Below are 17,666 nucleotides of genomic sequence, written 5' to 3' on the forward strand. Positions count from 1 at the left end.
ATCTTCCAACCCACATTTTCAGTGAGAATATGCACACTCCACACAAGCAACACTGGATGGCAGGAGTGAACCTGCATTTGCTGGAGATGTTAGCAGCTTTACTAGCTGCACCAGTGTTTCATCTAGCATCACACTGTATTACCAGCAAAAGCATCAAAATGTTATTTTTCTTGAAGGATGTGCTGATATTTAAGTCAGTACCAAACAATTGTACAAACCATGAAGTCTTTTGTAGTTTCCAAAGAAATGTTTTCATTGATTTCTCTTCGGCACGTGTAAATCAGTTGTTTTCAAAACTTTTTTCCCCCCACTCACATATCACTTTAAGTAATCCCTTACTAATCACAGAGCATCTGTGTCATAGGGATTATTTTAGGTGGTATTTGAGTGGAAAGAAAAAGTTTGAAAACCATTGTTTTATTCATACCGAATTGACTCGATATGTGCAGTTTCATAACTCCAAAGGAAATGGGCCAATGACAATTTTTCTCAAAAATTTCAATAACAATTGGGTCTAGCTCAGTAGTTCTCAACCTTCCCCGCCCCCCCCCCCCCCCCCCATACCACCTTAAGTAATTCCTTACTAATCACAGAGCATGGTTCTCAGTGGAGGCCTCACCTTCGTCCTCCTCTACCTATAGCCCAATGAGTTCTGCGCATGCTGCAAAGCCAAACTCTTCTTCCATTGCCTTCGGGCTTACTTCCATGACTGTGACTCTCCACCACCGCTTGTACATCCATTCGACTTATTTACTTCATCTGGTGCTCCCTTTGTGGCCTTCTCTACATCGAAGAAACCAGTCGCAGATTGGGAAATCGCTTCGCTCAGCACCTCCTCTCAGTCCACAACCACAGCGACATCCCAATAGCCAACCATTTCAATTCTGAGTCTGTCCATGGCCTTATGTTCTATCCCACCCTGACCACCCACAGATTGGAGGAACAACACCTTATTTTCTGTCTGGGCCCTCTCCAGCCAGAAGGCCTTAACATTGACTTCTCTGCTTTCTGCTAAACTTGCTTACCTTTTCTTTCCCCTCCCCTATCTAGTCTTTCCAGTTCTCTCCTCCCTTCCCCTTACCCATCCAGCCATCCTTCCTCCCCTCCCCCTCATTGTTGCTGTCCTGTTCCTCCTCTCTCCACCTATCAGCTCCTTCCTTTATCACCCTCCTCCCCACTACCTTTTTGTTCAGACACCTGCTAGCATTCTCTCATACCTTGATGAAGGGTTCAAGCCTGAAACATCGGTTATGTATTTTTACCTTTGCTACATAAAGGACACTGACCTGAACTTCTCCAGCATTGTGTGTTTTTTCCTATGGCATAGGGATTACTTAAGGTGGTATGTGAATGGAAAGAAAAGGTTTGAAAACCACTGGTTTGGGAAGCTCGAGCTAGTGAGCTGAGCCCCAACAATCTTTTTTCCACAGTTGGATGATGGGAGTATGAGAGAATTTGGAAAAAAGTTAATTCAAACTTTGGTATGTAAAATGCACAGAAAAGAGCATTTTTAAATGGTGAGAGATCAAAGGGTATTGGTTTTTGCAGAGACCAGAATGTTCTTTTATGTCAACCACTTCAAGTTGAGGAAAATGTTAGTCATTATTGCAAATTGATTGGAGTATAAGAAACTTTATGCAATTTTATAGAGCCCAACTGAGAAAACTGGATACAGGCATGATCTCCTTCCACAAAATTGAACATATTTGTAAAGGACTGAGTATAATGAGGATTCATTGTGATTATTTATTGGCTGGAAGTGGGAGATGTGCTTTGAGTGAAGTAAACCAAATAGAAGAACAAGAAGTGATGTTACTGAAATATTCAAGTGGGGCTTGACAGATGGATGCGAGGATATTGCTTCCCTGGCTGGGATGTAAAAAACAAGGGTTAAGCATTCAAAATAAGGGGTTGACAATCAGAGCTGAGAGGAAAAGAAATGTCTTTATCTGGAATTGAGTTTAGTTGAAATTCTCTTCACAACAGGGAAAAGCCACTAAATATTTTCAAGATAATTCAATAGATATTTGGATATAAAGGGCATAGGAAGATATAGGGGTTAGTGCAAAAAAATGGCATTGAGGAAAAGGATCAGGAGTGATCTTATTGACTGATGTTGCAGAAATGAGAGGAGGAATGTCATTTCTATCATTCGGGTGTGATTTGTCCAAAAAATAATGATATAATGTAATGTTTTTGCACAAAAGAAAAATCATTTAAAATATCACCTTACATTTATTCAGCATCTCAATCAACAAAAATTTACAATTGGACCTGAAGTAAATTATAAATAAGTTCTGAACATATTTTTTGATAATAGCAAGAGGTAATTCAGTTCTAGATATGTTGGTTTAATGGCAAAAAAGAGGGCAATCTTTCAACAGAGATCAGATCATGGGGGAGGGGGCATATATCTGGAAAGATGAAAGAACAGAAGGTATTTGAAATTGGAGATGAGAACTGTAATTTGAATTGTGGAATTGCATTAGAGTTTAGGCTAAATTCGATTTTGTAATATGGCAAGACCATAGGAAGAGCATGAAAGCAATAAAGGACTAGAAGAAGATATCAATCATAATGGGAATGGGAAATAAGGCTGAAGTGAGCAATGCTCATAAAGCTATGCACCACATAGCAAGGCAGAATAGACTGCAAATTCCATCACAATATCTAAAAGAATCCTCACTCTATTGATCTAATTCTCAGCATGCTCTGATTAATCACTTTAGCCCAAACTTTGCAATCAGCAGCAAACTAATACCATTCACTTGCTTTTGTGATTTACAGTTGCCCCATTACTCATATTTATAGTCATTATTGTCCCCTCTGCAGGGGAGTTTAAGATTCCAAAATAAAGACGGAAGAATTTTTTTGAGATCCATGAAAACAATGCAACTTGTCCTATCTTCTTCCAAGTTTGCAACAGGACACTTTATATCTCCATGTGGACAGACAGAGCTTTGATTTAAGATTTCATTCGAAAAAGGGCACAAAACACAAAAGTCTGCAGACGCTGTGATTACAGTAAAAACACAGAAATGCTGGAGGAAGTCAGCAGGTCTCACAGCATCCATAGGAGGTAAAGGCATATAAAAATATATAACTGGCAATTCGGGCCTGACCCCTTTGTCAAGGTATGAGTGAAAAGTAAGCAGGTGCCTGAATTAAAAGGCTGGGGAGAAGGAAAGAGGACCGGAGAACGTTGTTTCATCAGGTTGTACTTGTACAATTAGATGCCTGTTGAGAATGGCTGGTTGAGAGTGATTTGAGCAAATGCAGACAAATCCTTTTTGAGATCCATGAAAACGATGTAACTTGTCCTATCTTCTTCCAAGTTTGCAACAGGACACTTTATATCTCCCATGTGGGCAGACAGAGCTTTGGTTTAAAATTTCATTCGAAAAAGGGCATGGTTAGTGAAACAGCAATCCCTCCAACAACCAATGAAACATAATCTTAGATTCTGAACTCAGGTCCCTGGACTCTTTAGAATGTGCTACCAATTAACTTAAGAATCAAAATACTGAATCCAGAGAGGACTGCAAATAGAAATAGAAGAGACAGCAGATGCTAGAATTTGGAGCTTAAAAACAGCACAGGGTCTTGACCCAAAATGTTAACTATCCCTCTGCCTCCACATACTACAAGGTCTCCTATGACTAAAAATAAAAAAAAGTCAATTATGGCTGGCTAATCAGGGACCCCGCTAATGAATAGGAAACAATATAATCCAATTTTCACTTTTGCACATTGATCCAGTTAAAATGTGTAAAATCAAAAATTATTTTCATTTCTGAAGGATGAAGGATGTCAAAATGTTGGGTGACTATTGTTTGAGCTTTCTAAAAATAATAAAAATCATTGCTTTACAATAAAATACCTGTATAATAAAAATAGGGTATAAAAAGAAAAATCTCCCATTTTGCAGTACTCACCAGACTGGGATCATATCCCAAGGAAAAGAGATATGGTTTCTCCTGTAACACTGCTTGCTGCCACAGAGGCTCTGACACCATTCCAATAAACCAGTTTCTATCATATTCTTCCAGGTAATTCACTAATTCAGCAAAATTTTCAACTGGACCTAGACTGGCTTGGTCAAACATCAGCTTGAAAGTATATCTATCAGAAAGAAACATTTCACTATGAGCACACACTTCATTTAAGAAACTAGATGCATCAACCAAGAAATCTGAATGGTAAAGTGCTTCTTTGGAGTATTTTAATTACCTGAATGCCTTTAATGCAAGTTTAAGCAGCTCTGGTTTTTGAATCAGCCAATCTAAAGCCAAAGACCCAGGTATATCACCAGAATACACCTTGAAGACCTGATTGGGACTGGGGATTGAGGAGTCAGTTCCTAACATTACACCATAACAAGTCATTACCACATGGGAATACATATCCTTCAAAGTTGCATCGCCTATTACTTCAAGGATAATGGATGGTTTCTCATCAGAGTGGAACACATCTAAAAGACTAAGAACAAATGAATACCATTCCTCAGGGAAAGATTTCAGCAATTCTTGAAGCAGTAGAGAAGAAAAAGGCCCTGATTGCCAATTCTCTGGCACCTTTAGCCGATGCGAGTAAGGAGAACTGAAAATAACCACTGGGATCATTTTGTGGGTACTTGTTTCCAATAATCCAGGTTTTCCTTTATCAGTAGCAGGAAGTCCATACATGGTTGTTCTTTTTGGTAATTCTTCATTATTTACATATGAAGATATGCTTTGTGTTTCAAGACTCCCAGGAATGGATGTTACAACAGGTTTTGTTGTCATTTGTTGCATATCTGTAATGTTTTTAACTGGATGTATTCCACTCTTATTTCCAATGGGCTCTAATTCAAATATTTCTTCATCTGACCAATCAGAAAATAGTTCTGAATTTATACTGCTGGAATCTTTAGGACCTTGAGAAGATTCTGTTTGCAATGATGCAACTGTATTCTCTTCTAACCAAGTTGTCTTTTGTTGTAGTGGCATATGGTCTTGAATATCAGGTTTAGATTTATTATTAATATGATGCAAAAGTACCCATATAAAAACTTTAGCAAAATCTTCCTTTAAATGTTTTAAATTTTCCAGAGAGTCAATAATTCCTGTTAATACATTCCGTCCATCAGAGTAAACCTGCACTGGTACTACAGTGGCTGGAGTCAAGATGTTGCTAAAATGTTGATTTAAAAAGCAAGTTCTTGCATGCTCATTTTGTTCAAAGCTCATTTCAAACACTTCATCCACTCGTCGAGCTTCAACAGTGTGACAAGAGGTTTCTTGTAGCTCTAAACCCTGATAAATAACCAAACAGTTACTTCTTGTTAAACAAAAATCATTTTGAAACTGGCAATATGTACAAACTTGTATCTAATTTTGGGTAAACAATTAAATCATTTTAGAAATTTCTAAGGCAAAAAATGTAACCTTGGTGAACTATAATTATCAAGGTTAATTGACCATCAGTTTTTAATCAATCTTCGGCACCACTAGTTTAGAATGCATGACATCCGGTATAACAAATTTGTTACGGGACAGTTAATAACAAGCAGCATTGTATCTCATCATCCACATACCTTTAATAACAGAAGGGTGTCTTAATAAGCATCATGAAAATTTTTTTGATAGATAATGGAGACATACCTTAATGTTAACGCAGCAATACCCAAAACCTCTTTCCAAAATCAAAACCCATACGAGACGGTCCTGAAAGCGGCACAGGTAATGAGAGCCAGGTGTAGGATTCCCTTGAAATAAAATATCAAACGGTTGTTAAGTATATTGTTAAGTGCATCGTATATAGTGTTCCATTCAAAATCTGGCCATGAGAGTGTGGAATTCTGTAGTTCAAGGCAATCTACACCAGCTCAAGGGTGATTAGCAATAGAAGAAATACACAATTAGCAATGCTGGCCTTGACAGCAAAATGCCAATCTTGTCAATGAATTAAAATTAATATGCAGTTCCAGTATGTCTATTTTAACATTAACAAAATACCCATCACTCATTATTAAATGACCGAATCTGAACACAAATACATAACTCAAATTTACACAAAGCATAAACTTGTTTCAAGAATGACAAATAATAATTTAGAATCACAAAAGCATCTCAAGTAATTATAATATTCAAATACTATTTTTTCCATTCTAGTCAGGAAGAATTTCAGTCTACTGCATCCAATGTGATAACTTATTTTACGTTCATCAGTAGTCAATTAGATTGATCTCCAGGTGGTATAGACTTAAAAACATTTTAAGTTATTAATGTTAACAGATGTACTATGAAGCACATATTGTAATGGTCAATTTGAAAACAAAATTAAAACATATAAATTAAAAGCAACTTTAAAGTTATACTGTTTTGGTAAATATTCAGATAATTAGCGCTTAGAATACATAAATTGGAGAACTTGTATGAAGTTGTTTGGATTTAAGAGTTTCACTTGTCTATAAGCAACTTTTGAAATTGAACTTTGAAGTTCAATGGACTACAGAGGAACAACAATGGAATTTGTAATTCTTCGTTACCTACCCAAGCTACCAGCGGAAAATGCTGTACAAAATGCTGCAGCCAAATTGTGTTTCATATGCTGGTAATATACTGAATCAGGACACAGACATGCAGCAGAACCAACAGATCCAGGCCAACTTTTATTGGGTCGCGGAAATCCCACCAAAAAAACTGGAAGTGTAAACAATGGAAGCAAAGGGGCCGAAAGTGCTGAAGCAAGAGCTATGATCATTAACACAACTGGAAACAAAATAATATTCAAAATGATTATGGCACTAGATGATTTGCGACGTTGCTTCTTCTCTGTCCAAGAGGAGATGAGTACAGTCAAAGCGAACTTGAGCTTGGAAATTGCTTGAAATAAGCGATCTCGTATAATACCAATCTACAAAATAAAATAAAATAATTTTATAGGACTTTGCAAATTTTGATGAAAATATTAAGCAGCACATAGGATCCTTTGTCAAAATAGCTACAAAATCATAATTAAAGGACAGTTTGTATTTACTACAAATCATATTCCCTTAGAATATGAAATTAAAGGTGCTTTGCTTGATGTTAGAAACAAAGAACAGCACAAAAACAGGCCCTTTGGCCCATCTAGTCAATGGTGAATTATTGAAAAACTTAATTTACATTTGATTATAACTTATTATGTATCCCATTAACAGCATTAAGGCATTTAAAAAAACACCTTAGTACGTGGTGCACAACAAAATAACTGCTAGAATGTTATCGAAACAGTCATTAGGACACATAAAAATTCAGTTTCTTTGCTCATTAGAAACTTAATACTTTTTAAATGAGCGGAATTATCTACAAAGTTAATTCAATGATATCAAGAAAGTCATCATTTGCCCCACTAACCTGATTTGAGATTTTTTTTTGAAGAATTATGAGGGCAGTAGATGTTGTCTTTATGGGCTTTAGCAAGGCCTTAGACAAGGTTCCATATGGAACCCAGAATAAGCTAGCCAATTAGATACAGAATTGGTTTGTCAGTAAGAGAAAGAAGATGGAGCTGGAGGGTTATTTTTCAAATTGGAGGCCTGTGACAAGTGAACTGCCAAAGATTGGTGATGTTCTTCACCATTTATAAAAATTATCTGGATGAAAATATACAGATGCATGGTTACAATGGGATTTTGATCCACTGTGCCATCATCTGTTCTATCTGGATATGTGGAAGGTGATGCTTTTTGTTAAAACAAACTAGGGCAGGACTTGTACAATGGCAGGGCCCTGGGGAATGTTATAGAGAAATCTAGGAGTACACTACATTTTTCCCATGAGAGCAACAACAGACAGGGTGATGAAGGCATTTGGCATCCTTGCCATTATCAGTCAGGCCATTAAGAACAGAATTTAGGATGTTACAATTGTGCAGGACATTGACAAGGCCTCATTTTTAAAAACTGGCGCAATTCTGGTCACTTTGTAATAGGAAGAGGACATTAAAATGGAAAGGATGCTAATAAAATTTACAAAGTGTTATGAGGACTGGAGGACTTTTATTATAGAGAGAGACTAGATAGGTTAAGATTGTTTTTCCATGGAGCATAGATGGCTGACAGGTGTCCTTATAGAGGTAAACAAAATCAGAAGAAACGTAGACAAGGTTTATTTGCCTCCACAGCCAAGACCTACCTTGAATAGTCACAACCTTTTCCCCTGGGTAAGAACATCTACATCAAGATGACATGGGTTCAAGGTGGGAAGTGGGACAAGATTTAAAATGGACCAAAGGGTGGTCCACAAATGAAACAAGTTGCCAGAGGAAGTAGTAGAGGTGGATACAGTTATGACATTTAAAAGTCATTTGAATGAGTGCATGAATATGAAAGGGTTAAAAGAATTTAAATTTAACAATACATAGTAGAAACTGGCCAATTTGTTTAGCATTTATTTGCAGGCCAATTACATCCAAATAACCTACCAACCCCATAAGTTTTTGGAGAGTGGGGGGAGGTGGGGGGGAACCGGAGAACCTGGGGAAAACCCACAAGTCACGGGGAGAATGTACAAACTTCTGTGAACATACATTGCACCGGAACTGAACACATGTCACTAGTCTGGCGCTAACCACTTTGCAAACCGTGCTTCGACATGGGGCAAGTTCAGGCAAATTGGACTTGCTCAGATGGGCATCATCACCACCGTGGAAAAGTTGGGCCGAAGGGCCTGTTTCTGTTCAATACGACTCTAATTAAGCTGTATTCTGTTAAGATCTATGCGGAGGTAAATAACTGACCAGATTTTTTTTTTTTTTAAAGTTACCATTAAAAGTTGAATTCCTGTGCCCAAGTTGTTCCACCATACCAAACTTGAATGCAATGTGGCAAGTCGCACAATTGCTATCATGACCACTTCCAATAATGCATTTTCTGTATTTTGCCACACCTATTTAAACAGAGACAGGTTATAAATACAAAAAATGGGTTCTACCAAAAACAGCCATAATTGCTCTGTGTGAAAACTCATCCTTAAGTTATTTAGTAAAAAAAGTAAGATCTTCTGAAAATGAAGTCGATGGACTAACACAGTGGCTTGAATCTTGCATACTGGCAGCAAATGAGCATTGTTTACTACTCACTGGGCTTACAGATGCCCATATATCATTTGTGAGCTTTTAGGAAACGACTGCAGGACTCTGGGACGGTGTAATCAGGATAAGCAATAACATGGCCCCTTGAACCATCCAAAACAAAGAATCCTATTGAGGCACATAATGTTGGAACCACAAAGAGTGGATTAAAATATTTAGTTCAACAGAGACCAATTAGGAAAGGTTAAAAAGATGGGTCTGAGAAAAGAGCCAAAATTACTTTCTCTCCAATAGTAGAGCAGAATAAAATTCCAAAGGCTTCAATAGATCAGTGGTTAGAGCACTGGTCTTGTAAACCAGGGATCACGAGTTCATTCCTCATGGGGTCTCATCTCTGTGAGAGGCACTTGACAGTGGCAACTCTCTGTCTTCCTTACGGTAGACAAGGTTAAAGAATTTCAATTTGTTACATTTCAAATGTAGTATTACGTGACAATAATGGAACCTTTACCCTTACAATTATAAAAGTACAAGCCAAAATACCCTTTTCAGGGTGTTCAAAATCTACATGTACTTGGATAGCCAAGCCATCTTCTTCAGGCAATAGACAAGTACTACAACTTAAAATCATCCAAATATTTACATTTCAAATCTCTCATCAAGGTACAAGTAAAATGCCTCCAAATTCTGCTACAATCACATACAACTTATCTATCTTAAGCAAAGAGAGGGTAGAAAAGTTTAACTACAAGTTTCTAAATCATATTTAATAAGATGGAGAAGTGCATTTATTCTAAAAACTAAATGGACAATAAAATGTAAACTGTAAGATTGACATCAATTTCAATTTCAATGTGGGCACAATGAAAATGTAGAAGGAATTGTAAAAATGTAAAATTTAAGTGCGGCCAAAACAAAACACAACTTACCATGCGAAAAGCTCGTGTGAATCCAATACAAAGGGATGCTGTATGGAGATACTGTAGTGAAGTATCCACTGAAAGAAAGGCTAACATGGCAAATGGAGAGACTGCAACAACAAATTATCATTAGAAAAGCAAAATCCCACTATGGTCCAAAGTACTGAATATTTAATCACAATGTTGGCAATAATAAGAGTAAAAAGTTACCAGACTCTCAATTTTGTATCCAAGAATTTTCCTAAAATCACCAATACAAATAAAAAAAAACTCAAATATCTTTCCAAAGTGTTTACATACTGTTAGGTTACAATTATATAGTTTGGAAGTATAACCACATGCAAAGTGGGACTTTGAGAAAAATAATGTTTTATTACTGTTCAGCACTGTGCATTAGAATTACAAAGGTTTTAGTATATCCACTCATGATTATACAATTCCATTCATATCTGTTCAGAATATTAAACAGTCCATGCCTGGATGCAGCAAGACCTAGATAACATTAAGGAAAAGCCTGGTAAGTGACAAATATCGCAACACTAGAGAGTCTAACCATTTAGTAATTTGGTCCAACCAATTCAGTAAATACTTATGAAAGAGAAAGGGAAACAGAAAGGGAAATTAAAAGAGGAAAGAGAATGGCACAGATATAAAAACAGGTAGCATCAGTCATCAAATGTATTATTCTTTTAGGCAACATACCAAAATTAAGAAGAATCCTTTGTATCAATGCAACCCTCATCAATATTGCTCGTTTCTGCTTAAAGACTTCAACAGTTCGTATGCCTTTAGGAAAGAAAGGATTCCGAAATAATCCAAATAAAATAAATGCTCCTTGAATCTCTTGGCAAATCTTCCATCCTACTAACGTAATTATTAAGATATAGCTTAATATGGTCTGTGGACTTCTTCCAGATGTAGCTAAATCTCTTGCAAAGAAATGTAATAATCCAGCTTCAGCAAGTATCATTATAAGAAAAATAATATAAATCAAGATTTCTTTCCAGCCAAACTGCCGTCCAATTCGATGACTGCCACTTTTGGGATATTTCATAGAAGGATCAGCTGTCCTGCAGCAGAATCTGAATGAAGTCTCTATCTGACCAAGATCAAGGCTAAGAATAAATCCCATTCCAGTTGTGAAGAGAACTACACCGAGAGTGTTGGGAATAAAGAACGTTGTGATCACCACTCCAGCTGACACACTAAATATAATGAAAAGCCTGCAGAAATAAAAAGCCAAGATGTCAAACATAGCAAAGGTTAAAAATTGCTTCCTAGGAAGCCATTATAATGTAGTCATAAATTGTGCAATTATGTTGGGTTGATAGATACCAGTTAATTCTCTCCAATGTTTTACAAAAAAAATTAAATCAAATTAAAGAGGAGTGGGGTGGAGGAAGAGGAATAATTGAACCGCTTTGTTGCTCGAAGGAGTGCTGGAAGAGAAGAATATTGAGGAAAAATAGGCATGATGGCAGTGCAAGATTCACTCAAAGAAGATTTATAATCACAAGAATCAGTCTAGCAGTTGTTTGGGGATAGAGAAAATTGCTATTGAGCTCAGTCCTCCTGCCTTGAATATATTTTAAAGATAAAAAGGCAAAAACTAAAACCACAATTCCTGCAGAAGCAGTTTACTTAGCAAAGACCAAGAATAAAGGTGATCTCTGCGTTATAGCCTCTTGGGCAATGGAAACTTTCTCTTCTAGAATTCACAATTTACCACCCAAAAATTCACTCACAGAATTTATGTGGTGGGGGGGGGGGGGGGGGGGGAAGAAATAAATCAACACAAAATTGTTTCTTTTCAACTTGCATTTTTTTGATATATGCACATAATGTGCTTTGCCTTACAGTAAATCACAATACATTCTATTTTCGAGCTGTGCAATGCCCACCTGCCATACTGTGAAGGTCATCTGTTCGAATACCACAAGAAATTAAAAGCATCATATTTAACCATTCACATATATGGTGTGCATCATTGATCCAAAATCTTAACTTGCTTCCTGATTCTGGACTCCTGCTGAAACTACATTAGCATATTCTGTCTTTACTAGAAATTTACAATTTTGTTGGTTTTAAATAGTTAGGTGTGAAACACGCAGGTCTGCATACACTGTAATTGTAGTTAAAAACACATTGAAATGCTGGAGGAACAAAGCCATTTTTTTTTTAAAGCGTCCATAAAAAGCAAAGATATACTGTTGACGTTTTGGGCCGGAGCCCTTCAAGGACTAAGCAGAATGAGCTAGAAATAGGAAATCTCAGAATTTAGACAATACTGGCTGTGGGGAGGAATCCAGACCAAAAAAAGGTGTTAATTAGATATGATATGGGGAGAGGTAAGAATTTATTATGTCTGTGCAAAAGGAGGGAAGGAAGAGAGACAGAGCTGGGGAAGGCAACGGGGGAAGAAGTGGGGTTTAATGAAAGCCAGAGAAGTCAATATTAATGTCATCTGGTTGGAAGGTGCCCAGTCAGAAGATGAGGCATGGTTCCTCCAATTTGAGGTGGTCTCAGTGTAGCAGTGTGTGAGAGACCATGGACATGTCAGCAAGGAAACGGGATGGGGGATTGAAATGGGTGGCCACTGAGAGATCCACACTATTGCAGCAGACAGAGCCAAGGTGCTCAACAAAGCCATCTCCCAGTCTGCATCCAGTCTCTTTGATGTAGTGGAGACAATGGGAGCACCAGATGCAGTAGATGACCACTGCTTATTCACAAGTGAAATGCTGCTTCACCTGAAAGGACTGTTTGGGGCCTTCAATGGTGGTGAGGGAGGAGGTGTGGGCAAAAGTGGAGCATCTCCTACGGTCACAGGGGTAGGTGCCAGGAGGATGATTAGTGGGAAGGAAGGAGTGGTCAAGGAAGTCAGAGGTAGCAGTGCCTGTGTTAGGCTGAGAGGGGAATAAGTGTCCAGTGGTGGGATCATGTAGGTGATGGAAATGGCAGAGGAAGACGTACTGGATCTGAGGCTAGAGGGATGGTAGATGAAGACGAGAGGAATCCTGTCCTTGTTGCATGTGGCAGCAGAGAGGGCCAAGGCAGATGTGTGTGTAATAGAGGATATGCGAGTGAGCACTGAGTTGATGGTGGTAGAAGGAAAGTCACATTGTTTGAAGGAGGAGGACATCTCTGATGATCTGGCATGGAAGTCCTCGTTCTGGGTGCAGATGCAATGGAAGCGGAGGAATTGAGAGAATGGAATCCTTACAGGGGACAGGGAACGATGTAGTCAAGGTAGCTATGAGAGTTGATGGGTTTGCTGATGTCTGTTGAGAGTTTGTTTCCCGAGATGGAGACAAAGAGATCGAGGAAAGGGAAAGTGTTGCTAGAGTTGGACCACGTAAATTTATGGTCAGGGTTGAACTTGGCAGCAAAGTGGATGAAGTCAACAAGCTCATCGTGGCTGCACAAGGCAGCACCAAAGTAGTCATTGATGTAACGGAGGAAGAGTTGAAGGGCCTTGCCTGTCTAGGCTTGTAGCATGGATTGCTCAACATAGCCAACAAAAGCCCAGGCATAGGCTGTAGGTTATATACTCCCAAGTACATTAAAAAAAAATATTTGGAGGATTACAAACAAGAACAGGACAAGGGGCCAGTCTCAAAATGGAAGGAGCAACTTATTTAAGACTGAAATTAAGAGCAATTTTCTCAGTAAGCCTTTGGAATTCCCTAACTAGGGGATTTGCACAAAATAAATACATGGTCGTACATTTTGGAAGAGGAAATAAACAGATTATTATTTGAATGGGGAGAAAATTCAAAATTTGGAAGTGCAATGAGACAGAGTCCTCATGCAGGATAACCTCCTTAAAGGCTAACCACCAGGTTAGATCAGCAGAAAAGAAAGCAAATGCTTTGTTGTCATTCATTTCAAGAGGAATAATGTACAAGAGTGAAGAGGTGTTGATGAGGCTCTGGTGAGACTTCATTTGGAGTGCTGTGTGCAGTTTTGGTCCCCTTATCCTAGAAGGAATGTAATGATGTTGGAAAGAGTACAGAGAAGATTTACCAGGATAATTCTTGGAATGTAAGAACTAACATATGAGGAACGTTTATTGGCTCTTGGACTGTATTCATTGGAGTATAAAAGAATGAGAGGGGATCTTAGAAACATTTCGAATGCTGAAAGGATTGGACAGAGCAGATGCAAATAAGATGTTTCTCTTGGTGGGTGAATCCAGGACAAGAGGGCACAGTCTTAGAATTAGAAGGAACTCATTTAAAACAGAGGAGGAGAAATTATTTGGCCAGAGAGTCTTGGATTTGTGGAATTCGTTGCCACATACAGCTGTGGAGGCCTGATCATTGGGAGAGTTTAAGGAGGAGATTGATAGGTATCTAATTAGTCAGGGTATCAAAGGATATGGAAAAAGGCCATGAATGGGAACTAAATGTGAAAACAGTTTAGCTCAGGTGGAGTTATGGAGCAGACTTGAGGGACCGAATGTTCCTTTATCTTGTGATTATGGAGCTTATTCATTGACTGCATTCAAAACAGAGATCAATAAGTTTAATTACAAACATACTTTTAGTATTCTTGTTTTAGATTTCCCACATTTAACTTAAAAATCTAACCTTACAATTGGCCAAGTATTTGGAGACTTTATTACCAAGTTTACACAGTGGTAACTGGTCAATTTTGGAGTCATTTTACAAATGCAGTTTCAAGTAATCCAACAGGTTCTGTTCCTGAGGCATGTTTGTCACCATATTTTTTCCCACTAAGTCAGAAATTAACAATAACTGTATGAGAGAGGATCGTAGAAGAGGCAGCGACAGGAGAACAAGCAGGCGCAGGAGGAGCCAGCTACCAGTTTACCTCACTGACTTCAAGAGTGAGCCTGCTCGGTCGTTTCCAGTTCTGCTCCACCCGACCAACTGTTGTGCTTCGACGTGGGGTGGGGGGGGGGGGGGGGAAAGGCATGCAAAAATGCCCCATTCTCACCTGGCAGAAGATGCCCGCAGCCTTGTAGTAGCTAGTAAATCCATTCCCCATCCATCCTGCTCATCTTCTAAATGTGCCAGAAAACATCCTACTCAACCCATCCTCATACAGATGCCCAAACATCCAGCAACAATTCCAACCGAAAATAATCACCTCTGCAGCGTGTAGCTGAAGTCAGGCTCTGACCACAATGGCTAACTCCAAATCACTTAATTCATCTTACAGACTTACCAGTGAAGCTCTGCTACATAGCTAGGAAAACTCAACTAAAAAAAATTGTTTTAAAATTTACAGAATTTTTTTTGTCAGTTCTAAAATTCACATCATTCATAATCACGTTCACTGCATTTTGCTTTTCATGTGTGGCCTGCTGAGTTTCTCCAGCACTTTTGTATACGGCACTTGATCCCATCATCTGCAGATTTTTTTGTTTACTGGATATTTAAAAAAAAGTGAAGCCATATTTAATTTTTCCCTTCCTTTTTCCACTCATTTTCTTTCTAAATCCACTCAATAATTAAAACGTGCTGGAGCTTCTTAGCAGATCATGCAGCATCCAGGGAAATCTAATAGGAAGTTGGTGTTTCAGACCTGAGCCCTTCACTGGAGTGATAATGCACCGTCCGAAAAAATTCAAGCCTTTTCCCCCAAATCAAATAAATTGAAACAGGAGGTTTTAAAAGCAAAATACTGTATGACAATTGAGAAAGAGGTCATCTTGTTTCATTTTCTCGACCTCTTTCCATAGATATTCCATGACCTGCTAAATGTTTTGAGTTGGGTTTTTTTAATTTCAGATTTCCAATATTTGCAGCTTTTTGTTATTTGCAGCCACAGAGATTGGTAAATAAACTGATGAACTGTAAAGATTATTTGTCCTGTCAGCTAATATGGCAGAAGATTCTTCAATTTAGCTTCTGCATCACTGGGTTTGAGAACAGAAAACTACTAATAATACTAATTCACCATCCTGCCCATGACCTTTCTGACATTGTCACAAGTGGTTGTGATGTTATTTGAATAAATAGTCCACTGGCATTCACAGTAAAGACTCACAAGAATGTCTGATTAAATCAATGAAGTGGCTCTGATATGGTTTTGGCAATAACTCAGAAACTTAATACTTTCAGTAATGAGGGTGGGAGAGACAATTAGAAATAAAAATAGTACCTTAATGGTGCAGACACATGACAAAAAAAATCAACACAAGACGGATTGATTTTGTAAATTGAGGTTGTTCAGCAGCCAATAATGCTGAAAGTAAACAAGTATCAAATGGCCATTACAAAACATACTAATTTTTTTTTTCACTACAGGATGAAAGCAGCAAAGGAAGATATCATCTTGTTTCTTTCATGAAGACTTTAAATCCTACCTTAGATTGGTTGCCATGGGTGAACCTCCAAACACAAATTCCAAGAGTTGCTCAAGAACCCATAAGACAAGTGCATCCACAGGAGGCAAAATACCAACTGCCCAAAGAATAGGCAAAAATACAAAAATAATGTGCAAAATCTGAACTGTTTGAAGCAGTATTGAACTTACTGTAAACCTGAAGGAAAAAAAAGTGAAACATTAATCCCAAAATTTCCACAACAATATTACAGCTATTATATCTCTTTAATCCAAATGCAACATCCAAGTATAGATTTATTCAGAATTAATCATTAGAAATTGCTTATGCCATAAATCTCTCAATGGGAGAGATTTAAATTCACAAAAATAAATCAATCTCTCATTGAGAGATTAGTGGCATAAGCAACTTCTAATTAAGTTAGATAGAAATGACAAGCAGGGCCAAGTCAAAGAGTGTGGAAAGTGAGAGACTTGAATGCTTTATTTTTACTATTAAAACAGGCAATGTGCTTGAATTTTGGTTATGACTCAGTTCATTGGACTAGTACAGTCAAACTAAAACATGGCTGAATAGAGGAACAGGAGTGGCAGCTCAATACAAGGATGCTGGTAAAGGAAAGATATAATTAAAATTGGAACGGTGTAGAAAAGATTCACAGAAGTGTAACCAAGACTGGCCTGGAACACAGGAGGCTGAGGGTTTGGGTGGGGGGAAGGAAGAACCTTAAAGTTGTGTATAAAATCATGCGGGGCATAGATAGGGTCATAATCATAGGGGAATCTAAAATTAGAGGATATTGATTTAAGGTGAGAGGAGAATAGATCTAAAAGCAGAAACATCTTCACCAGAGGGTGATGGATATGTGGATCAAGATGCCAGAGGAAGTGGTTGGGATCAGGATAATTGTGATTTTTAAAAAGGCATTTAGACAGGTACATGAATAGGCAAGTTTTAGAGGGAATGTCAGAAGGCAGGCGAAGGGGACTAGCTTAGTTGGCATGGACAAGTTGAACTGAAGGGCCTGTTGACTGATGAGTTTCTCTTTCACAATTGTAAAAAAAAATGAAGACGGAATGTAAAAATGCAAACATTCCTTAAAAACACAAAAACATTGATGAACAGAAACTTAGATGAAGTTTTTAATTTCTGTTCAGATTATTCTACTTCTAAAAACAACACAATCCGTTAATGTTCTCAAATGTAGTTCTAAGAACACAGATCATTTCTTTATTATCTAAATGTAATTTTTGCATTTTAATTTAATTAACTTTATTTTTTTTTAGATACAGCACAGTAACAGGCCTTTTGAGCCCACACTGCCTAAATACTACCATGTGACCTATTAGCTAACTAACCCCATACATCTTTCG

The 17,666-nt window shown here is 37.9% G+C and overlaps 1 protein-coding gene across 4 annotated transcripts in view; it reads right to left on the reverse strand.

Moving 5' to 3' along the window:
* The window catches only part of pcnx4 (pecanex 4), a 36,577-nt gene that overhangs the window by 2,223 nt on the left and 16,688 nt on the right, over positions 1 to 17,666 (reverse strand). For all 4 annotated transcript variants that reach the window (XM_069916305.1, XM_069916306.1, XM_069916308.1 and 1 more), the window contains 8 exons: positions 16,315 to 16,491; positions 10,680 to 11,200; positions 9,987 to 10,087; positions 8,790 to 8,912; positions 6,534 to 6,897; positions 5,643 to 5,746; positions 4,231 to 5,294; positions 3,936 to 4,122 (listed from right to left, as the gene is read on the reverse strand). In XM_069916305.1, coding sequence (XP_069772406.1) covers positions 3,936 to 4,122; positions 4,231 to 5,294; positions 5,643 to 5,746; positions 6,534 to 6,897; positions 8,790 to 8,912; positions 9,987 to 10,087; positions 10,680 to 11,200; positions 16,315 to 16,491 — 2,641 coding nt within the window. The remainder of the gene's footprint in view (positions 1 to 3,935; positions 4,123 to 4,230; positions 5,295 to 5,642; positions 5,747 to 6,533; positions 6,898 to 8,789; positions 8,913 to 9,986; positions 10,088 to 10,679; positions 11,201 to 16,314; positions 16,492 to 17,666) is intronic.

Source organism: Narcine bancroftii, chromosome 2 (assembly GCF_036971445.1).
Source record: "Narcine bancroftii isolate sNarBan1 chromosome 2, sNarBan1.hap1, whole genome shotgun sequence".
Taxonomy (NCBI): domain Eukaryota; kingdom Metazoa; phylum Chordata; class Chondrichthyes; order Torpediniformes; family Narcinidae; genus Narcine; species Narcine bancroftii.